Genomic DNA, 23,646 nt, shown 5'->3' on the forward strand with positions numbered 1-23,646 from the left:
GGGAGGGAGGGAGGGGAGAGCGCTTTTTTTTTTTTTTTTTTTTTTTTTTGGTTTGGTTTCTTTGTCTACAACCCTCATTGCTAAGCCTGCCTGTTTTCACTGGGAAAAAAACTTAACTTTTCTTTTCTTCGTCCTATCTCCTTCAGATACTAATCAACACTCCTAACCCTGCTTGCTCTACGGTTCTGGGCATTTTCAATCACTCTGAAGACCTTCCTTACCCCATGCAGCCATTCCCAGGCCTGCTTTGTTCAGCCTGCCTGCTTTTCTGACCTTTAACTCCAAAAGCATGGTCTTCTCTTCGGCTCTTACCCGTCTCCCTCCTCCAGAGGCTGCTGAGATGTCTTGCTTGTCTTATTTTTCCCCTAAATTCAAAATTGCCTTTCGGTTTCCTACTGAGTCTCGGTTTTGTTTCTTTAAAAAAAAAAAAATTTTTTTTTTTGTAAGACCAGGAATCCTGCAAAAAAGTAACCTGATTCCCTGGCGTTCGTCTTTTTTTTTTTTAAATTGGCTTTGTTAGGATCACAACCCAGTGTGTACTGTGGAAGAGTTTTAGGTTTAAGCTATGCAAGTAGTAAACTTGCTCACGGAGAACACAAACTGCTTGCTAGATTCTTCTTTTCATGGGCCGAAGTTTTCGGACCCGCAAGAAAGAAATTGCCACCTAAGCAGACAGATCCCATCCTTGGTGGGAGAGTTTATTGTTTATGTGTCCATGAGTTTCTAAACGTAATCTCAGACAATGCCTGTGTACAGTTCAGTTGGCTAATTTGTTTTGATCGGAGAAACAAAATGATCCCAAGTAATAGGCATCCTCTTCCAGAAAAAAAAAATGTATTTGGGGGGCTAGAAAGATGTCTCAGGTAAAGATATTTACTGTGCAAACCCGGTGACCTTAGTTTGATTTTCAGAACCCACGAAGAAGTGGAAGGAGAAAAAAAAAACAAAACGATTCCACACAGTTGTCCTTTGACCTCTTGGCGTGTGTGCTTTTTTCCACCCATCATACAAACACACAATAATAATGTTTTGTTGGTTTTTTTTTTTTCTAAAATATGTTTGTAGGTAGTGTGAGAAGTAGACTGTTGTAGAGATAGGAAAGAAGATGGGACAAAATTGAATCTGGCTCTTTTCTCTGAGATTCCCTGAATATGGATGGCTGGAATTCTCCTGACTGCTGCAGCTTTCCACTGCAGACCTGCCTTGGTGAAAGAGACCCAGTGAAGATTGGAGATCCAGCCATCCCTTGGATACAGGGTAGCCTAACGTGAATGGAACGTACAGTCGTGATGGAAAGTTTTCATTAGCTGGTGCTCTCCCCTACAACCAGAGGCAGAATTTTAACAAGTCTGACAAAGTTCTCATCAGCCTTTATATTCATGAACGAAGCAACCCTCTTCACTCTACAGAATAGAATGAGAACTTGTACTGGGCAGGAATAGAAGGGCCAGCTCCGTAAAGCAGGGAGCCGAGACTGTTGGAAAGGACCTAACAGGTTGATATCAGCTTACTTCAGCCCACTTTTCTTACGAGGTTAGAGCAGAGGGACTTAATCAAGCTGAGGTATTTTGGCCTCTGGCTGCTGTGAATTTCCTGTGTTTAGGAAAAACTGGTCCATGTGTGGATCCTTCTGCTTCTGGTTTGAGCAGGCGATGGGGGCATACCATAATTCTTCCTGCAACTGTATATTGCATGTCTGCTTTTGAGAACCACACGAGTTTCTTTAAAAAAACCTTTTCAAATATTACCAGTTTATGTGAGCAACTTACGCTGCTAGTGATTCTGTATTATTTTTCCCACTACTTTTTACAAGGGTATGTTATGGCACGCCTAGAGAGGTGCTCGGGAAACAGATTTTGATACCAAAGGAGTGAAAATTATTAATATTTGGGAGTTTATATTATTATGAAAAAACAATAAAGAAATCCTTTCGGCCAAAACGCTATAGGGTAAGCACCACGTTTCCTCAACTGTAGAATACCAATAAGACCATTTTTCAGTTTATACCATCGATTGGATTCCCTAGTTCAAAGTTCAGCCCTGCCTTCCCTTGGGGTCTTCTCCTATATCCTTTTCCCTAGTTGTCCTCAAGATGATGATGAGGCCACAAGGTGGCAGCTCCTTGTCCTAGCTCTGGCTTTTCCGTATGCTGACTGGTAGGTATATAGCCTGACTTGGGTCTCCAGTTCCAGGAAGACTGCTCTTTGCTACATTGTAGACAAGAGATGTTCCAGGATAAGTCTTTTGTTGGCTTTCTGCTGTGTCCCGATAAGTCTAGGTCTTTCTCAACTCCCCGTAGAAGTGTCTGTAATCTGCAAACACCTGAGGTCACACAGGCAGCATCTAGCATCATTGCCACCAGAGGTCACTGTACTCCAGTGAGCAACTGCACTAAGCACAGATTTAAATGCACGTGCTACACGTCCAGGCATTCTCAATTCTCTTTTGTTTGGTTGGTTTTGATTTTCCAAGACAAGGTTTCTCTGTGTAGCCTTGACTGTCCTGCAACTCACTTTATAGACCAGGGTGGCCTCGAACTCAAGAGATCAGCCTGCCTGCTTCTGGCTCCTTAAGCGCTGGGACTAAAGGGGTGCAGCACCTGGCTTTGAAATACTGAGTTCTATGTGGATAATGTATAGCTGGAATAAAAGGCAAGATTTACCCAGGCAGATAAAATGGACCTTGTCCCATAAGCACCAAATGTCCCCCACTGTCACCTATCCTGAGAAGACTCTCTCCTAGTCTGCTTTTTGTTGTGATAAATACCATGATCAGAGGCAACTTGGGGAGAAAAGAGTTTATTTCCTCTTACAGCTTACGGTCCATTATCAAGGAAAGTCTAGTCAGGAATTCAAAGCAAGAATATGGAGGCATGGTCTGAAGCAGAGGGACGGAGGAACACTGCTCACTGACTTCCTTTCATGGCTTCCTCAGATTGCACAAGTGTGGAACCATCAGTTCCTGTTGAATTACTTCCTTGACTTCTTTCATTGATGGGCTGTGAGGTGGAAGTGTGAATCAAATCAACCCTTTCCTTCCCTAGTTGCTTTTGCTCACGGTGTTTTATCATAGCAGTAGAAGCTCTTAGTAAGACTAAAAATAAGCCACGGTTAGACGAGATTGTATTCTTCCTGGGTTTGGACATAAGCTGAGATCTAAGACTCTATTCCCTAAAGATTCAGACAACTTTAAAACGAAATACTCCAGCCTTTTAGATAACCCCTACGTCCCATTTGTACAGTCTAGGACCCAAGCCCCAGGAACGATGCCACCCACACTAGGGGTGTTTTTCACCACCTCAAGTAACATAATCAATATAATCATAGGCAACCTAAATTCGAGATTCCCTGGGGGCGTGTCTCCTGGATGATTCTAGATCCTGTCAAGGGACACTTAAAACCACCACACCTGCTAATAACACAAGGACCACACGTGAATGCCATCGGCAATTCTAAAGTCTTCAAAGGGCAAAAATACACATACGTTGGGACTGGGGAGATGGCTAAGTAGCTAGGAGTGCACACTGCTCTTCTAGAAAACCTACTTGGTTTTTAGCACCTACAATTAGATGGGTTATAACTACCTATAACCCTAGCTCCAGAGGATCTGATGGCCTCTCCTGAGCAACACACACACACACACACACACACACACACACACTTAAAAATAAACCTACCAAAAATAACATTCCTCTAAAACCGGAATGATTTTATAAATTGAATTCATGAACTCTAAGCAGAACGTGCTGTGTTGTTAATGATTCTGAATGGTGACTGACATATACCAGACTCTCACTAAACCCATGGTGACAAAATGTCTGAAAGAGTTAGTCAGGTTCACGAGAATGAGTCTAATACAGTGTAAAACTGACTCAACGCGGTTAGTATTGCACACGGGTTGTTTATTAAGTATTTAGCCACACAGAGGACAAGTTAACAGCCAGAGATATCCAGCAAGAAAGGCAAAGACCAAAGACCGCCCTAGAAAATATTTCTATAAGCCTTTTCTACCACCTACGACTTTATGAACACAGAGACATCTTATTATCAACAGAAATCACGGCCACACAAAGAACAGAAGCTAGAGCCACTGGTGTTAATTTCCACACAGAGAATACTTTCCCTGGATAATGCAGAAAGTATTTCTTCGTTGAGAAGTCACTGAAAAGTCAATCAGCAGTTTCTGGTTAATTTTGGAGACACACATGACGCCACATACAAGCATGATTTCACGAAGACGGAGGGGTGGTTATTTTTCTCTTCCCAGTTTTCGGAAAAACTTTTTTTCAACTTTGGGTCTCTGTGTGGGGGAAAAAAATAGCATGAGCTTAGAGGCTAAACTTAGAAATAGAGAGACAAATAAAAATAAAGAGATAAATTTAAAAAAAAATAGCATGAGCTTAGAGACGAACTTAGAAATAAAGAGAGCTGGCAATGTAGCTCAGTGGCGGGGCACAGGCCTAGAGGGCTAAGATCCTTGTTCCTTTCCTGACACCACAGAAACAAAATATAAAATAATAAAAATTAGAATTCTCTGTACTTCTAAATTGACTTTGGAGAAGGAACACACTGTTTCTGCAGTGACCCAATACAATAAATCATTTTAACTGAAGAGTTCATGTTACCAATCTGACATCTCTTATGATAAATTTTATAAATTACTCTGGCCGAGCTTCTTCCCCCTCTGATAAAGCAGCATGGAAGCCTGCCCTTTCTTAACCATCACAGTTTTGGTCTTTCCTGGCGGTCACATGAAAGTCCCATTTACCGTTTTCATGTAGATAAAGCTCACTTGGAGAGTTGCTTTAGTCGGTGCTGTTTGGGGAACTCGGAAGGGAAAGCATACAGCAAGCTCTTTGTGCGTCTCCTGACTGACTCTGCTACAGTTTTTCCCTTTCTCACCGCACAGCCCCTGAGCACCAAATGGCCGTGCTGGGACTGAGCTGGAATCCTGCTGCTGCACAGGGAAGGCAGGATGCTCCTGGCGCGGCTAGCTTACCTGAAGCGGCTCTGCTTTCACTCTTTCTCTGCCCTCAGCACACTGCTCGCTAGATCTCGGATGTGCTCCCAGGCCAGCTGCACGTGGGCAGACTCCACAGTGCGGGAGCACACGGCAAAGCGCAGCACAAACTTGTCTCGGAGACGACACGGAACCAAGTGGATTTTTTTGGCGCTGTTTATTCTTTGTAAGAGAGTTTCGTTCAACTGGTTGGAGCCCTGGGGATGGGGGGGTGGGGGATTAAAAAGCGGATCCATCATCGTATAACACAAAATCTAGTAACACCTAGAGATGGTAGGCAGCGAAGAAACCACCTTTACTTTTTTTTTAATATGTAAGATCGCAGAAAGTTTGATGAGATGACTAACGCGGGCTTACAAGACTTGGGAGATCACGTCTCCCTGCGATGGCATTTCTCGTGATCTGTATTATCAGAAGTTGACCTTCTTATCCTCCAAGTTTGTTTAAGAGAGATGAAGGTCCCTGGAGGCACTGTCAACAAATAGATAAAGATAAACTCTGTGACCCCCTTCTCTGGTACCCCAGAGCAGGTTTAGATATATTGGAACCCACCGGAGGTCCCAACATGGAGACAATGGGACACCCCAGGCGAGGCCCATTTCCCAGAAGAGTTGCAAAAGGGCATTTGTAAGTGCGGGAATGGGGGGATTAGGGATAATCTTCTCTAGAAAGAGAAGAGTCAACAAGCTGGAGACAGAGAGGCCAGAGCCCTCCACTCCCAAGGACTGACCAGAGATAAGACGACCTTATCAAACAACACACAGCAAGCCTCCACTTTCCAGCTGGGCCCCAAGTAGACTGGCTGGTAGCTGTTCTCTGCCTACTCCTTTGTGTAAACGATCATGAAATGGCTTCCCAGCTGCTAAGCCTTTCAGTCTAGCAGAATGTACAAGGGCTGGTTTCCGGCATTGCTCCCTCATCAGAAGACCCTTGCTAGGCGTCTATTTATTCTGGATCTTAAGGGTCAAGAGGTAGGAGGATGCATGGGAAGTGTCACCTCTGCCTGGACCGTGGTAGTTGAACACTTACGGATCCTGAAAACTGTTCTTGGCCTTGGACAGATTCACATGCCTCTAGCTTTGGGTCTGAGGGTGACATCTAAGGAAATCTTAAGGGCACAGTGAAGGAACTACAGGCTATTCACATTGTTGTTTTAAATGCTACACTGGAGAATAAGGTCCTATTTAAGGAAGATGGAGACATGAACCATGATACTAAGAGGGCGAGCTTTATTGAAAAAACAAAAAACAAAAAAACCCTCAGTGTGAGAGCACACACTTGAAATTCATATAACACAGAAAACAGAAACCAAGTGTTGAGGAAAAAGTCGTGTGCTGTTTTCAACTGTTTTAAGTTAGAAAGGATTTCCATGAAGTGGGACCAGAAACATCAGAAATGATCAGAGATGCAATAAGGAAAAGGCAAAATCAGGGACGGAGACGTGGCTCAGTGGTTAAGAGCACTTGATTGTTCTTCCAGAGGTCTTGAGTTCAATTCCCAGCAACCACATGGTGGCTCACAGCCATCTGTAATGGGATCTGATTCCCTCTTCTGGTGTGTCTGAAGATAGCAACCATGTACTCACATAAAATAAATAAATACAATATTTTAAAAGGCAAAAGTAAGATAAGTAAGCTAAAAGGAGTCTGACCAGGAAGGGAGGCATAACTATGCCATTGTAATGTCTTATACTTTTTGTCTAATAATGGGCCACAAGGGCCAGAAAGTATAGCTTGTTGGTACAGCAGTTGCCAACCCCTTGTGACACTCTAGTTTTATTTCCCAGTGCCACAAAAATGAATTTGTAAAATAGATGCTACTTTAAGCCAGCAGAGCCGTGCATAGCTGTATTCTCAAATTTTGAGAGATAAAGAGGAGGAAATCCTTTCAAGATAGTCTTAGGCTCTATAGCCAGTTTGAGGGTAGCCTGGGCTCCATGAGATTCTATCTCAATAAGTAAGCAGCCACACTATATGCTTGTTGAACTCATTCAGGATGGAGAGGATTGCAAAATCAGGTTCGAAAAGACAAGGATAAGGGGGAAAATCATATAGTATAGTTATACAGGTGAAAAATTAAGGGGTAGCATTTGACTAATGTGTTTCCTTAAGAAAAAAAGACATAATTGTGGCAAGGAGATAACAAAGGTTCACAGAAGAGGAGGTTTCTTAGGTAAAGAGTCTAGAGGGTCTTGTGTGTGAGAGCCGTGCACACTACCAGGCACGTGAGAAGGAGCAGAAACCGAGGCAAAGTGTATTTGGTATAATCTTAAATTATACAAACCCACCAATAGTCTTAGCCTTGACAACAACATCATGTCAAGAGTGAGGCAGACAATCACAAGGGCAATATTATATAGAGGCCTTTAATGAAGACAAACATGTCCTAAAATTATATTTTGGTGACGGCCTCACAACCCTATAGCTATACCAGAATCACTTAAATGGACAAGCTAAAGGCCAACATGAATTACATCTCAATAAAACTATTAAAATTAAAATATAAGCAACTTACAAAACTGAAAATATCTTACAGCGGCCTCCTAGAGCAATGAAAACAAATACTTGGGGAACAGAGAAGTCAACACAGTACCAATGCCAATGTTGGTAGGTCTGCTACACCCTGCGCTCACACACCACACTCCAGGGACATGTACACTTGAGGCATCCCACACAGGCTACCTACGGCCCACTTTCTTGGTCGTTCTATACATGTTCCTTAGACATTACGTTTTATGCTCCCAGGAAGCATGAGGCTCCTCTCTAGCATTCACGTCACAACGCTAGTCCTCGAGCCTTCTAGAATCTCCCATGCTCAGATCTCATCTCAAAGCTCTAAGAATCAAGACCAGGGAAAGGAGATGGTACATGGAGGGCAGTACCATGAAAATGATGTGTCCCAGGTTGCTCCCTCTTGTGATTGCTGTTTAAGCTTGGACAAGAGAGTCTCCTAGCCAGACCTTGAGAACGGATCCAGTCAAGTATAGTACCATGTGTCTGCAGACCCAGCTACTTGAGAAGACTGCAAGTTTCAGGTCAGCCTAGGTAACATCTTGGGGCCCTTGCCTCTTACTTTTTAAAAAGGGAGAAACGGGAGGCAAGTTCTGGGGATGTAGCATGGTGTGGACTCATCCAGCATCTGTAAAGCTCTGGGTTCCATCCCAGTACTGTAAAAAGGAGGAGAGGAAGGCGAGGAGGAAGAAAACAAAACATAAAACTATTGGCCTATTAAAAGCCATCTTTGTAATGGCCAGAGCATCTGGTTTTGTTTATACGCCAGTGATGAGCAGGGCCTTTTGAGTAACATGGTTGTGTAAGTCTCTGCAAAGATAGCTTACTCCCATGCCGATCTGGGCAGACTTCCCTCACAAAGAGAACACAGAGCCCAGGTACCCCCTCTGTGTAGGAATCTTGTGGAGGTATATATAGCCAGATGACTGGGACAGTGGAGTTTGTTTATCAACCCCGTTCCCAGATGTGCTGATGCTGTGTGTCCACAGGTGACCTGGTTACTGAGGCCACAGACAACTCAGCAGAGGATTACAGTTCCAGAGGTATTGGATGGACTCTTGGCATTGGGTCAAGAGGAAAGCATCCAATCACATCAGAGGAAACTGGGCAGCAAGTCCATGGAGGAGAGTCTACTGGGCCAGTCAGCCAGCCAGCATGGCCTGCTAAGCACCACAGGTCATGTTCTGTAGCCCTTGGCAACTGGTACACAACGTTGCTTGTGGATGTCATGAATAACACTTTATCTCGTTCAACAAAAACAAAGATGGCTGACATTGACATAACATACCTTTAGCCGGAAGCAGACCAACCCGAGGATGACTTCCGTGCAAATTTCAAAGCGAGGGTCCTGGCGTACCAGGGACTCAAACTCATGAGACAGCTTCACGTGCTGGAAAAAGGGAAGGGAAAGTTGCTGTCTTTCTCATCATGACTTAAGCCTAACCCTGGCCACCCAGTACCTTGTAGGACTGTACACCCATTAGTCATTCACAAGTGCTGAGCCCTGCATCCTCACCAGCACCTCCCACACAGGTTGAGAAGAAACTCATCTGCCCTATACCACAAGGATTCGAGTTTCCTCCAAAAACAAAAACAAAAAAACTCATTTTCTTCCATTGTAGATCTATGTTTTAACCCCTCCTCCTTGATAATTTTATAATAGGCATTATAAAGAACTAGTTGAACGATTCTAAAAGAAAGGAAGGCTACCTTGGCCTCGTGATAGCTTAAAAACATTGTAACAGAGCCTTACTAATTTGTAGATAGGAAAGAACCCAGTGAGAGCAAGTGTCATAGAGAGGGCCTTAGTCATACCTGGGCTCAGCTGAGAGTCACATCAGCTGTATCTGATGTGGACACTGGGGTAACGCTTCTGCAGGAAGTGGAGCAGTGGTCCCAGCCTGATTCCAACTTATAGGAAGGAATCGCCCTTACCCGCCACATTCGAGAACTGTGCACCCCTCCCTCTGGTTGTGATGGTGCGTGCCCGTGATCACAGCACCTGGAAGACCCTGTGAGTCTGAGGCCAGCCTGGTCCACACGCTGAGCCCCATAGGCCAACATACGAAGACCCCTATCTCCAAAATAATTAAATAATTAAAAAAAAAAAAAAGCTACGTGATCACACCGAATGCACCAACTTATCTAATCTCTAGATGTTTATAGAATTTAAAAACTGATTAAAACCACCTATGGACATTCGATCACTGTCCAAGGGCACACTTAGCTAATTGGAACCTCCTGGCACCCCCCCTTAGCTTCCACAAGGCCCTCTTTGAGGAGCTGAAGCACACGCACAAAGCTCCCTCCGTCCTACATAAATGCCACAGAAGCAGCAATTTCCCCAACTCATCCCACCAGGGGGCACCAAAGATTCAGGACTAAAATGATCTTCGCCGAGCTCAAGCCTAGGAACACCATCTTTGCTCTTTCCTATAGTGTCCTGTGAAGGCTGGATTGGGGCCTTTCCAGAGAGAGGTGTGGTGTGTCTGTAACCTGGCACGGGCTAATCACAGTGAGCTGTCCCGAACTGAGAGTCATCGCCACCTTTGACTGATAAAACCACTCAGGGTTTCTTTCTTACTACACAAAGTTGACTCACCCTCCTTATCCCTTTTGCAATTGGATCGGGGACTCTCTAGAAATCGACACACACACTCTAGGTTTCTAGTAGCTTCTCACAGTGCGTGATGTTTGGGTACATTTCCTCACGACGGTTTTGTGATCTGGACCGATGCCAGTTCACGGCATGTGACAGGTACTCTGCGAACAAATGCTTTTCCGCGTCCTGTCATAGAAGAGGGGCCTGGGACATTCGGCCCCTGCCTTTGGCTGCACATCTGGTAATGCAGTGGGACTTGAGGGGAAAGCTGTCACCACCACAGGCTGGAAACCACAAGCATGCTTGCCTCATCAAGATGATGTTGTGGCTTAGAAAGGACTCAGCTGAAGTCATTGGGCCTCTGCGTCTCACTAAATGGGTAGACAAGGCCTGGCTCCTAGTCAGGCCTTAGCTTCCCCAGCTGTTGAAAAACTTAAAAAGTAGGGTAGTAGGGCTTAGAACCAATCGGTGGTTCCTCAACGTAGTTTAATGCATATCATAGTGGCCTGAATGGCTTCTTGGAACAGAAGTTCCATACTGCCCAGGAAGGGTCCTTGAGACAAAAGAACTAGATGTTATCTATCCCAGCCAACTCCAAGGCTTTCTTAGTTTGGGAGCTTTGGGTTTCTGTTGTGTTTGCTGTTTGTTTGTTGGCTTGTTTTGTTTCATTTTGTTCGGTGGTTAGCGGGGGGAGAAAACCTTACGCTCTCACTATCAGTATGGCTCAGTTAAAACCGCTATTGAATGCATATGTGGAAAGCATTAGATTTACACAATGCCTTTAGTTAACTTCCTGGAGCTGGTAGCCTATATTCTAATGAAGGTGTCTTAGAAGATACACAGGACCAGTTTGTGAGTGCCCTAATCCTAAAGACCCAAAACTACAGCCCGATTCCAACACTAGGATTGAAACGCGGTTTCAGACAACAGCAGACCATGGTTGCCCTCGCTCTCTTTCCAGCCTGAACTTTACAGCCCAGGGGCTGGGCTTCCCCTCCCCCAGAAGCTCTTTCCTATGTAATCCAGACATTTTGGCCTCTTGCTCCCCCCTCCCCCCCTCTGCATTCTCTCTCGCCCCTGCATGCATGCGCATGCTCTTTCTCTCCTTCTCTTCCCCCTCCCCTCTGTCTCCCCGCCTCATGGCGACTTCCCTGGCCTCGTTCCTTGGGACCAGTGAACCCGCCCCAGAGCTGCTTCCCAAGAAACCTGACTTTATTCAAACCTGGTTTGAATTGACTGGTTTCCCTGGCGGACAATAACTTATCACATCCATTCCTCTGTCCCCAACGGCCTGTCCCTTTTATGAAACTGTCTATCTCGGCTTGTATGTGAAAATTCTGATGTCCTCATGTCTATGAAAGGGCCTCATGGCGTACTTTTCAGAGCTGATCCCTGTTTTTAGGCAATGCATGGTGGTGTTTGCTTACAAAGACACCCGAATTCACGTTTGAGTTTCCTTTGACCGTTAGAACGTTACTCAGATAAACAAAGAAGGCGGTCACCTTTCGAATGTAAGCCTGCAGCCCCTTGACTCCGTACATTCTAAAAACAAACCACATTTTCAGGGAGCGAAATCTTCGCCCCAGTGGGATTTGCCAGTGCTGAAACAAAATATAAAGAACCAGTTAGCGAGAAGCACGGAAACAGTCAGGGTCCTTTTCAGCCTCTCAGTCGGCTGGTTTCTTCTGGAAGCAGCCAGTTTTCCTATAGAACGCCCGTTTCTTGGCCGGGATGGCGGACGACTTGATGTGTGAGCTGGGGAGAGGAGAGGAGAGCAGAGGAGAGGGAGAAGCTGGTCTTCACAGCCTGTGGACATGAGGAGAGAAGAGGCACTGAACTTTACTTTTCAGTGCACAGATGTCCGCTGAGTACACCCCAGAGGAGGCACTCCAGAAAGAAATGGGAAAGATGTGGTCCTGCCCTAGGCAGCTTCAGTGGGGGCAGGAGGTCATGCAGGCAGAGGGTGCTGAACTCCTTGTGTGTCTGCCTTTCTCTGCCTGGACGCACTGAAACTGCACTCTGAAACAGTATCAGCCCCTTTGTCTCGCTGACCTCTGGGGAGTGACCCCTAATACCCTTTTACCAAAGAAGCCTGCCTCTGCTTCTCCTAGCTTTTCCAGACGGTCAGCTGACAGGCTGTTCACACTGCCTCCTCACATTCTTCTTGATGGTGATGGATGATGGTTGGAAATGCAATAAAAGCACGTAGGAAAGGGCAGGCAGGAGACACAGGCCTGCCGGGGAGGATGGCCTTGCACTACTTCCTGGCTTTCTTTGAAATTCTTTTACTTGAGCTTACAAAGGGCACGCTGGGGGGAGGGGAGCTCTTCACCTCTTATCTAGTCCCTCGGCTCCAGTCCCCGAGGGAGAGAAAGAGCCGTCTCCCTTCTGGGTGGTGTTCTGCGGCTGGGAAAAGCTCCCCGAGCCCCCGCCGCTGTCGGCCCTCAGAGGTACAACTAAGAATTAGCCTTAGAAACAACTAAGAATGAACTCGGTTGCTGCTTCTAGGAAAATAAAGTTTATTTTTAAGTACAGTCGTCGTTCCTCCCTGAATCAGGACGTGAACTACGTGAAATTTGAGGCAACGTGTATATATACGCTGTTTTCCGTCTGCATATATGCCCATGGCATAACTCCATTTTGTTGAGGCACTGTCTCATTATGTAGCCCCAGCTAGCACGGATTGACTCGGTAGGCTAGGTCGGTACGCTAGGAGAGCCTCCCGCCCCTGCCTCCTGAGTACTGGGATTAAAAGTGTGACCATAGTACTTCACTCCCTATTTAATTCCTTATTATTAAACTGTTCCTTTATGAAGACCTCTGGCTTTCCTGAGTTATTATGCAGCAGGCATACAATTTTACCAAGCACAGGAAATCAGAATGAGACAATAAGGCCCTAGGATGTGCAAATTTTGTGGGTTTTTTTTCTTTTTCTTTTTTTTTTTTTTTTTCTTAAATGTTGCTTCTGCACAGCATAAATACCATTGCGGGGAAGGGGACACCTGACCTCGTGCCAAGTTCAGTTAAAATAATGGAGGTTCTGCTGACAATTGCTTCCGGACTTGCCAAGCTCTGGTTAACGTGGATTGGGAGCGTTTCCTCTCAAAAGTCTGGCCTTAAAAGTCTGGCATTAGTACCCCTACAAAAGTAATACAACCTCAAATAAAGCCTACAGCCATGTCAGGACGAAAAGACTTTAAGTGATCTTATCCTCACACTACTTTTTTTTTTTTTCTTTTCTATTTTTCGGAGCTGGGGACCAAACCCAGGGCCTTGCGCTTGCTAGGCAAGCGCTCTACCACTAAGCTAAATCCCCAACCCCCTCACACTACTTTTAATATTCTTCTCGTATCACCCCTTAAATAGTGCTTTCTAAAAGGTAACTTGGATCCTGAATAGGGAGAGAGTGTGCAAGGTTAAAGGAGATAATGCGTTGTTCTCCTGGCCATACCCGTATCTGTACAAGTCCTGACTTTTCCCCGTGTTACAAGCCTCCCTGAAACTCTGGCCTGGGGGAAGAGAGAAGGAAGATTCCCTGGTAACCCACACCTGCCAGCCTGCAGCTGTCATCAGGAGAAGGACGGGTACTCTATGTCTGGGAGAGGTAATCCTGCTACCCCTTATTATCAGCGGCTGACATACTGCCCCAAGAATTTAGACACACTACTTCGGACAAGATGCTTTGATAGTGTCCTGCGCTCACCATGCCTCCCCACCCAGCAAATAAGCCAGCTCATTTTTTTTTTTCCGAGTCAGAGAGGCAGCAGATGAAGTGGGCCCCTTCATTTTCCGAGAGAGGGAACAGATGCAGTGGGCCCCTTCGTGTTCCCGGCCGGGCTTGGCTTCTATTCTTGGAAGAAGCCTCCCAGCATTACTTGCGGTTCCAAATTCCTTTCCAGAGCAAAGCTGGGACAACCTGGTGTTTTCAAAATCCAGAAAACATTTGTGGCGAATAAAAAAAAAAAAATGGAGAAAGAAGTAAAGTGAGTAGAGGAAAGTCTGCCAAGACTACGATCTCCAGTCCAAGAGGCTGGCTTTTCTCTTACTCTGCCCCAGCACTCCCCAGGACGCTACCCCAAGCACAGGCAAGAAGGCAGAAAAAAGGGCCACGTGGGCTGTGGAGACAGACCCTTGCCGGAGCAAAGGAACTCAAATCTCCTTCTGATTGTCATAGAAGGCAGTTGGGGCTGTGCCTACTAAACAGAGACCTCTGATGATGGTGACGGGGCTGCTTACTGCAAAGCCACCTAAAATGTCTATCAGAGCACATTTAGAAGGTGCCTCTTGGGGCCTCTTGCTCAGGAACGTGCGCGTTCACGGCGCCGCGCGGGTTGGGGGGGGTGGGGGCGCAGTAGGGAGCCTTGGGCGCTCCTGACTTCGGAGTTTGGGTTACAATGAGCAAAACCACTCACTTACCCTGTAGTCAGTGATGAGTCCTGGAGAAAAGAGAAAGACAAAAAAAAAAAAAAAAAAAAAAGAGGCCATTAAAGAGAGGTATCTTTTCTTCCCCCAGGCTTGTGTTATGAAAGATGACTTCAGTGGCAGACATGAAACTACCCAAGGACTGGCTAGGGCTGTGTGTTCTCTGTGACTAACTCAAGGTAACCAATTCAAGGGAAGTCCCTGAAAGCAGGATACCCAGGACACATTTGGAAGCCTGAATTATTAATGGAGCTGATGATACAAAGAATGATTCAAATAATAAGGGGGTGGGGTGGGGGGTGGTTTACATCTCCAGGTTCAAGGATGTTGGCTGGCATCTAGCACAGAGCAGTAGCTCTGTGAACACACTCTGAGGCAAATTCCTCATCCTGGACTCAGTGCCCCCACACTGGTTTGGAAAAGGCTGTTTAGCACTCTTGGTGTTCTCTGGTGCCCTACAGCCCCAGATCCCAGGACAGCATGAAGAAGAAAGCCCTGGGAGGAGTCACAAACCACAGTTTCTAGAGTGTCCTGGACACCGACTAGGGGAAAACACAATGGTTGGCTGCAGCCCTGCAGGGCACAATAGGGAGTCAGGCACCTTGGAAATCTCTCCTGTAAACACAGGCCAAGGAAAGCAAGCTGCAGCTTGCACACGTCCCTGCTTTCTAGGTAATACAACTGCAGCATGGCGGTTTCATCTGGAACAACCTAATACACCCAGCATGCACTGCCCCAGAGGGTTCACATTCTCTATTCGGGACTTCTAAAGCCATCGTTTGACTTCCCACTGGGCCTCAGGAAAGCCTAGGTCTTTTCTCAACTAGGATAAAGTGACAGTGTTGGGAACACACATAACTACCCCTTTGCAGCCTATCTTTTGAGTACCTCAGAGACAGAGCCTACACGGCTCTGACACCTACAGTTCTACACAGGGTCTTCAATTCCCATCCCACACCCTGACCTTTCCTCTGGAGCCTCTTGTCAGCGAACGGAGCTCATAAACAAACTTGATGGCGTGGTGTCAGAAAATAACCTGATAGTGACTCACAAAGGCCCGAGGTACCTGGTCATAACTACATGACTCATGAGTGAAAATGAATGCTCGACATGGCCCCCTCGGAGTGTATGTGCCTGAGCCATCTGATCGAGGACCGTTAGTCACACTCGGCTATTTTAATCAAGTCGTTGTGTGAAACTGAAGGAAATTGAAAAGGTAGTTCTGCCAGATGAGCCATCTCTCGAGTGTCATCTTCCTCACTGTGGGCTAGCGGCGGCCATGCGGGCAGCACAGAATTGCAGACCATCTCCTCATTGCAGGAAACGCAGTGGAAGGAAGGGGACAACTGACTGCTCTAAGAAGGATTTAGACGCAGTCGCTCTAGAGCAGGAGGAGAGTATGACTGGAAGAGGTGCTTCTTTGCAAGTCTGTTTCGCTGGGGTTGAGTGAAGACTGGCTCCTTGTATAATCACTCCGTCCGAGCTGGCAGAAACAATGCCAACTCCTCCCCGAAACCCTCAAGTTCCTGAGATTACAGCTGTTTACACACTGTGGACTGCTTATGATGTCTTACGTGCCTATGACATCTTTAACCCTTCATAATTTATTTTGATGCAGGCAGCTTGTAAATGGACCACCAGAGCGATAAAATCAGACAATGCTTAGAACTCTGAGAAATACAATATATTGACAATTGTGGTTTAAATGTCAAATGTCTCCCATGGACTCACAGATTTAAACATTCGGTCCCCAGTTTGTGGTATTGCTTAAGGAAGTTATGGAACCTTTGGGAGGCAGAGCCTTGCTGGAGAAATTTCATCACTGGGGGCAGGGGGGGCCTTTTTTATAGCCTTGCCCTACTTCCTGTTCTCACTCTCTTTGCTTCCTGTATGTGGATGAGACTGTGGCCTGCTCCTGTCTAGCCTGACCTGGTTTTAGGCCTTCCTCACCACAATAGACACTATCCCTCTGGAACTGTAAGCCAGGATAAACGCCGTTCTTGGTTCGCTTTTGTTCGTGATGTTTTATTGTAGCAACAGAAAAAAGTAATTAATACAGAAATGTTTGCATTTGGAAGGTTGAAATAGGAAATCTAGTTTAACATTGACTCTTGCTCCACTTTGCAAGATAGATCTTTATTAACACAGATTATATCTGAAAAGCCCACTTAATGAGAGAGCAAAGGCAGCAGAAGGCAGCATTTTCTGGTTATATAAAAATCTCAGGCTGGAGTTACAGGCTCGGTTGGTAGAGTGGTTGCTCGGCATGAATGAAAACCTGAATTTGATCCCCAGAATCCTAAGCTGGGTGGGGAGGCACATTTCTGTAATCCCAACACTGGAGAGGTGGAGACAAAGCCATTACAAGTATGAGGTCACCGTCCTTGGCTGCGCAGTTGAGTAGAAAGATTCGTCAGGGAAATGTGAATTTCTGCTCTCTTGGTGCCCTTCAGACCCCAGCCTACACTCATAATTTTGTACTGGAGGCTGCGGCCTACAAAGAAGGATAATAGGCACACAGAATGTGGTACTCCATGATTTTTAAAGGACTCGGCTGCCTCGTACACCAGGATTCAATGAAGAGACAGTGGCAAAATGTCCCCTGCATCTCTCTGACCTGGGGAGAGTTCTGTCAGCACTTTAAGTCACCATCGTTCTAATTTTAGTAGATACTGACTGTAAAGACAGGGGTTTGTAGCCAGGAGGTGGTGGTGCAAGCCTTTAATCCCAGCACTCAGGAGACAAAGGCAGGCAGATCTCTGTGAGATCGAGGCCAGAGTGGTTTGTAAAATGAGTTCCAGGACAGAGAGAAACTCTGAGCCCTGCCTAAAACACAACAAAGCAAAAGGGAAGGAAGGAAGGTAGGAAAAAGAGGAGGAGGAGGAGGAGGAGGAGGAGGAGGAGGAGGAGGAGGAGGAGGGAGAGGAGGAAGGAGGAGGAGGAAGGGGGAGGAGGAGGAGGAAGGAGGAGGAGAGGAGGGAAGAAGAGGAGGAGGAAGGAGGAGGAGGAAGAAGAGGAGGAGAAGAGGAGGAGGAGGTCTGCTGTGGTGCTAATGGAAGGTGCTTTGGATCCATAAGAGGTAGGGTCTATTAGGATGGCCTTAGGTCCCTGAAGATGTATATTAAAAATTGATTATGAGAGCCCACTCGATCTTCTTTTCCCTTTCCCTCCCCTCTGACTTACGAAATGTCATAATGTGATTACTTATTTTGCTACATGCTCCCACCACGGTGTGCTTCTTCCAACAAAGGCTCACATCTCCGGGGCAGCCCCATCTTTACTTGAGCTTCTAGAGCCACGAGTTAATCGCCCCAGGCATCCCACTGCAGTAACGGGTGGGCTAGGCAGACTGGCTGACTTATACCGTCACCGCGGCTCAAACACCTCATTGTGTCTGCTTTCTGCCATGGTCTCTGGGAAGCACATGGCTTAATTAGAGGCCACCCCAGTTACTGTGGGCTTCCTGCTATGGCTTCTGAAAGGAGTCTGTGTGCCCCGCCCCCCCCTCCTCCCCACACACACTACTTCTCTCTCACTGCCTACTTGTCCTCTTCCTAGGCAGTCTGTGCAGACACTGAGCCTCCTTAACTCTCAGGTAATCAGCACCAGGCATGGAACACAGATCTCCCACTAAATGCAGACGTGTGCATTGAGCCAGCAGCCCTACCTAGGTTTTCTTCATATTTTCTCTTCATTTCCTTTCTCTACTCAGGTTTTTTTTTTTTTTTAATGGTATTGATGAATGTAGTGGAAATACTTTTTTAGGAAAGACTCCATCGGCACAGTCGCTATTCTAAGAGCTTTCTGTCTTGGAAGACATGCGTGTACACGTACAGGGGGCTGATGGCTGCCGTCTTCCTGTCCTTACTCCCACATGTCACTCAGGCTCTTGATGCTTAGGGGGAAGGGAGGAGCCTCTGCCTGAGAAATGCAACCACCGCCCCCCAGCTCAGCACAGCGCAGAAATTTCGAGAGTAAACCAGGAGAGCACTGAGCCCCTCCGATCCTGAGGAAGGTGCTGTGGGTTCCACGGCATTCCGGTGCAGCCCTGAAGACACCCCTAATCACACTGCACCCTCAGGCAGGTCTGCTCACCTGAGTCCTGGTGACTGTGCCTCAGATAAACAGGGTCCATATTAAAGGCTTCGGTTAGGTCAGTTCTCTTCTTCACCCTGATTGGAGAGAACAAAAGATAAGGTTTGCAAAACCCTAGCGGGAATAGAGATATAACTAAAGAGACCCTTTGGCTATCGGACTTTTAAGAACACCGATTGGAATTTCCCCAGGAATGTCAAGCTGGAAAAAGAAAAGACTGGAAGGCAGGGCCAGCCAGAGGGTAACTTGTCTCCCAGAAACAGGTTTCAGCCAGTTCCAAGGACTTGTCAGACCACTTTTGTAGGGGACAGTGGAGCCAGGGCAATGATGGGCAAGACCACACATTGACCAGGACTGCTTACTTATGCATATCCCTTGCTCTTTATTTAAACCTGATTTCCATGTCAGGACCCAGAAACTGTGGGTAGAACACTGGGCCTCTTTGTCTCTCTTTCCGACGTGGCTGCACTGAGGAAACTTTTCGCTGTTGTTGTTATCGTTATTCTGTCTTTTAATTGGCCTATCGAGGGTAGGTGGGCAAGCCTCGCCTATTAAAGCTGCCAGGGCCCAGGCTCCGATCTTAAAAACTCAGAGTACACACCTTGATGGGCAGATAGCCCCATCCTGGGCTGTGTACTGTGCTGGCTTCTGTTGCTTCGCATTTCGTATTTAGGACTGCATTTGTCTTAGTACTTGCTTTTGATTTCCAACCATCGGTACTGTTTCAGTGTGGCCTTCTGTGGGTTGATTTTAGCCGTCTGTTTCGTTTTTCTGCTACTGGAGATCACATCCAGGGCCTCTTTCTTTTCTGAGTAAGCCACACGAGCAGCCCCTCGCCGAGACACTCATTTGTATTTCTGATCAGTGATGGGGCCAGCTACTTGTTACTAACAGGCTTTGTATCGGACATTTCGTCCAAGTGGCATGCACGCACGTACATTAAATAAATGAGTGAATAAATAAATAAATAAATAAATAAATAAATAAATAAATAAAGTTATTTTTAAAAATATTCAAACTTGGGCTGGAGAGATGGCTCGGTGATTAAAATTACTGATTGCTCTTCCAGAGGTTCTGAGTTCAAATCCCAGCAACTGCATGGTGGCTCGCAACCATTTAAATGGGATCTGCTGCCTTCTTCTGGTATGTCTGAAGACAGCTACAGTGTACTTATAATAAATAAATAAATAAATAAATAAATAAATAAATAAATAAATAAATAAGTCCTTTAAAAAATATATTCAAGGGGTTGGGGATTTAGCTCAGTGGTAGAGCGCTTGCCTAGGAAGCGCAAGGCCCTGGGTTCGGTCCCCAGCTCCGAAAAAAAGAACCCCCCCCCAAAAAAAATATATATATATATTCAAACATAGGGCCAGGAATAGTTTTACCCACCAGGAGTATTTTACCCTAATGCCTTTTCTAAATCTGTTGTTATAACTTTGCTCCTTTCTTTCTTTCTTTCTTTCTTTCTTTCTTTCTTTCTTTCTTTCTTTCTTTCTTTCTGCAGAATACAGTTTGTTCAGGGCATGGGGAGGGGAGTTGAGGGGTAGTAGAGACAGAAAAAGGCAGACAGAGGAACAGAGACTGGCCATGAACACGTGGCAAGAGACGGGGGAGGGGAACAGGGAGAGAGGGGAAGAGGGCAAGTGGATAACTCTGTTTCTTCAACATGATGAATGACATTTTCTAACACACACACACACACACACACACACACACACATATGTGAAATCCACTCGTGCTGGACCATTAAACTGTTTTGTTAAACAGCACTGGGTTTTGCTGAAGGCAAATCGGGGGCCAAGGACTGCTGTAAAACATACCACACAACAGACATCACACAAGAGATGTATTAACCTAGAATTCAAAACTCTTAGGTTTGCGGGGTTTCTGAGCGCCTCCCCTGGTTTTCTGAAACTAACTAACAACATTTGCAGTTCCCTGCAAACTACATTTGCGATCGGATTGACACCTCCCAGGCCGAAGTTGAATATTTTACGGGCCTGGTGTATGAGTTTGGGAGCTTTCTATTTACCCTTAAAGCAGGTTTGTTTGTTTTTTAAAAAAATTCGTACGGTTGTTTGTGTAGTTGTGGATTCTCGATCATGTTCCTCTTGCTGTACTGTACAATCCCAGTTTCTGGCAGCCAAACCCTCCCGTCATCGGCTACAACTGACCAGTGTGTACCTTATTTATTTGCTCCCTCATTTGTGGTGCTGGGGAATGAATCCAGGACCTTGAAGGTGCTAGGCGACGAGAGTGAGCGGTCGCTGAGCTACACCCCAGGCCTTCTTTTTATTTTCTCTTATTCATCTTTCCTGAGATCCTTTATCTGGCCAGACCAATGACTGATATCTGGCTTTGTCAATCCTCTCTGAGGCTCTGATAGAGGAAGGCCATTGAGCTCCGTATGAAGGAGTCCAAATATCAAATGAACAACAGTAAAAGCTGACGGACGAAAGAGTGAACTCATTAAGAAACTATTTACTATGCTATAATAATTGCTGGGTTCAGAAACTTCCATTATCTTGTCCGTTTTAATATTTGAAGAAGTCAACCAAAGTGTTTATGTTACACTGTTAACTAGTAACACTGTTGCCCTGTTAAACTGTTGGGGAAATCTCATTAAACAAAAGAGAGAGGATTCTATTTTAAAGATTACAAAAGACAGAGGGAAGCAAAACAAAACAAACAAAAACACCTCCAAACCAACCAATTTAAAACAAATCAGGGAGCATGTATATACATATATAAATATGCTCCTTGTTTTAGTTAAATTGTAAAACATACCTGTAAAAATTAACTTGGGACTGTTGACTTGTGTCCTATTTTGCAGGGTCTGCGTGTTGACCACCTCGAGCTTTTGTACTTACAGAGATCTCCTGACTGACTGCCTTGGATTTTGCTTTATTTTGCCAGGGCAGAACACATTACTGCAAGGATATGAGGGCTAGCGAGAGACTTTTTTTAAAAAAATTATTATTTTGTAGATAGATGTTCAGGGCAGTGCGAAAGACCACTGAAAGCGTTCTCGGATTTCATGATTTCAGTGACTCCCTGCCACTACCTTACAAGGCGCCATCTCCCCCCTCAAGCCCTCTGCAAACACTCCGGAGGGACCCGCCCCCTCCCCAGCCCCCCAGCGTGCCCCTCAGAACCCCTCCGTTAAGGCAGCTGGGCAGAGAAATGCCGGAAGGGGATGTTGTGTCTAGCTAGTGACCTTTTGCCTTTAGGCTGTACTTTCTGGGCTAAAATTCAGGGCCTTTTGTAGTGTTCAGAGAGAAAACACAGTCAATAACTGTTTGAGTGAAAGTTGAAGCAGAATGACTGCCTAATTTCGGGCCCCCTCTTCGCCAAAACACAACCCCTTTCTTCAGCTTCTTCTGGGCCCATGATGAATGATCCCCCTCAGTTCCCTGAGCACATCTCTGTGCCTGGGAGTGTCAGATACGAGCTGCTTCCTGTATCTGCTCTTAAATGGAATGCACAAAGTCCAGGATTCTTTCTTACTCTTTACTCAGCCCGGCACTTTAAGACATCAGTCCACCGGGCCTGATAAGGATCACTCTGAACCCTTTCACAAGAGAAAAATCCCTCCCCCTTCTGCCCCCAGCCCTTTCTATCTATCTCTCTATCTGTCTTTTCTGAAGGAATCTTGTTTGTTGCACAAGCTGGTCTCAAACTCCAGGCCTGAAGTAAATCTCTTATCTCAACTTCCTGAGTAGTTGAGACTGGAGGTGCATACCACCACGTATTTCTGGATTAAGCCTTAAGCTCTAGCTTCCTTACCCATAAAACAGGGCAGCAATTCCTGACCTGCAGAGCTATTCAGAGGGAGAGATAAGCTGTGATGTGCTGCAGAAATAACAGGCATTTGCTTAGAAGGTAAAATTCTTAAGCAAAGCCCCCGGCACTGAAGTAAATGTCTGGAATAAGGATGTTTGTTTGTGGCGAGCCCTTTTTCACTTCTCTTAGGGACCAGAGAAAAGTAAAATTCTGTCCATGAGGCTGGAGAAAGAACTCAGTTGCATGCTGGTTCTTGGCGAAAGTCTGCTGTTGTCACCTAGCCTGGCACAGCCCTTCTTCAAAGAAAGCTGTGCTGTGAGCAACTGTGAAGTTTGTGTTTTTCTGGGAGCCTCAAGCTTGACTGAGTAAGCGGCCTAGTAGGGCTGTGTGAAACCTGAAGTACGTGCCCGGCTCGGGGCTCCTCAGCTCTAAACCATCCTGATTATGAGAATAACATTTTGAAAATAAGCATGTTGTGTCTAAAAACACCAATTTTTTAAATTTAGTAGCCTATTTGAAACAAACTCAAAACCATCTTCCAGTGGTTTTGGAATAACCCGCAACTCTTTCGACCAACTCTGAGGTAGGCATTGTCCATTTACCTCTGGGCCTTCGCGCGCGCACACACACACACACACACACACACACACGCACACACACTTTCTCACCCCTGCCTGTTCTTTCCCTATTCAGATGTCTGGTCAAATGTCACTTCCCCAAAGAGCCTTTTCCTGACCTCCCTATCATAAATAACCTGTCAGTGAATGAAAGAGCCAATTCATGGCGTCCTGGGCACTTTTCCTCCTCATAGTTTCTCCTCTGTTCATTCCTCACCCAAATCTCTCTCTCCATCTTTCCCCCTCCCAAGCCTTTCCCCGACAGCTTCCCAATCACAGACCCTGAAGCCGCCATCACCTACATTTAATGTTCTGTCGCTTACTATTTTATCTAGTTTCTTATGCTTGCATCTGTCATTATTTTATTTCCTGGTGCTCCACAGCTAAGACCATTAGAGTATAAAATTTTTTTTTTTTTTGCTTTAAGTTCATACTGCTCAGACTCAAATGAACTATGTGTTTTCTTTAGCCGCTATCTGAATGTTGAATCTGAATCCTAAAGTAATCAGAAGTTAGGGACTTCAAGCTTTATTAGGTCATAGTGGTGCAGCCTTAGTTAACAGAATTACTGATTACTTTTTTAAAGATGCTAAAC

General features: G+C 45.7%; 1 protein-coding gene across 3 annotated transcripts in view; it reads right to left on the minus strand.

The window, feature by feature from the left end:
* Nucleotides 1–682: 682 nt before the first annotated feature.
* Nucleotides 683–23,646, minus strand: part of Ddc (dopa decarboxylase) — a 116,261-nt gene continuing 93,297 nt past the window's right edge. For 2 of the 3 annotated variants that reach the window (XM_032916495.1, XM_032916497.1), the window contains 6 exons: nt 18,649–18,725; nt 14,548–14,567; nt 11,634–11,732; nt 8,818–8,919; nt 4,999–5,216; nt 1,881–4,299 (listed from right to left, as the gene is read on the minus strand). In XM_032916495.1, coding sequence (XP_032772386.1) covers nt 5,016–5,216; nt 8,818–8,919; nt 11,634–11,732; nt 14,548–14,567; nt 18,649–18,725 — 499 coding nt within the window. In that variant the 3' untranslated portion in view covers nt 1,881–4,299; nt 4,999–5,015. Of the gene's footprint in view, nt 4,300–4,998; nt 5,217–8,817; nt 8,920–11,633; nt 11,733–14,547; nt 14,568–18,648; nt 18,726–23,646 lie in introns of all 3 variants that reach the window. The other variant, XM_032916496.1, reaches the window with a different exon arrangement.

The sequence above is a fragment of the Rattus rattus genome, chromosome 11 (genome assembly GCF_011064425.1).
Source record: "Rattus rattus isolate New Zealand chromosome 11, Rrattus_CSIRO_v1, whole genome shotgun sequence".
Taxonomy (NCBI): Eukaryota; Metazoa; Chordata; class Mammalia; order Rodentia; family Muridae; genus Rattus; species Rattus rattus.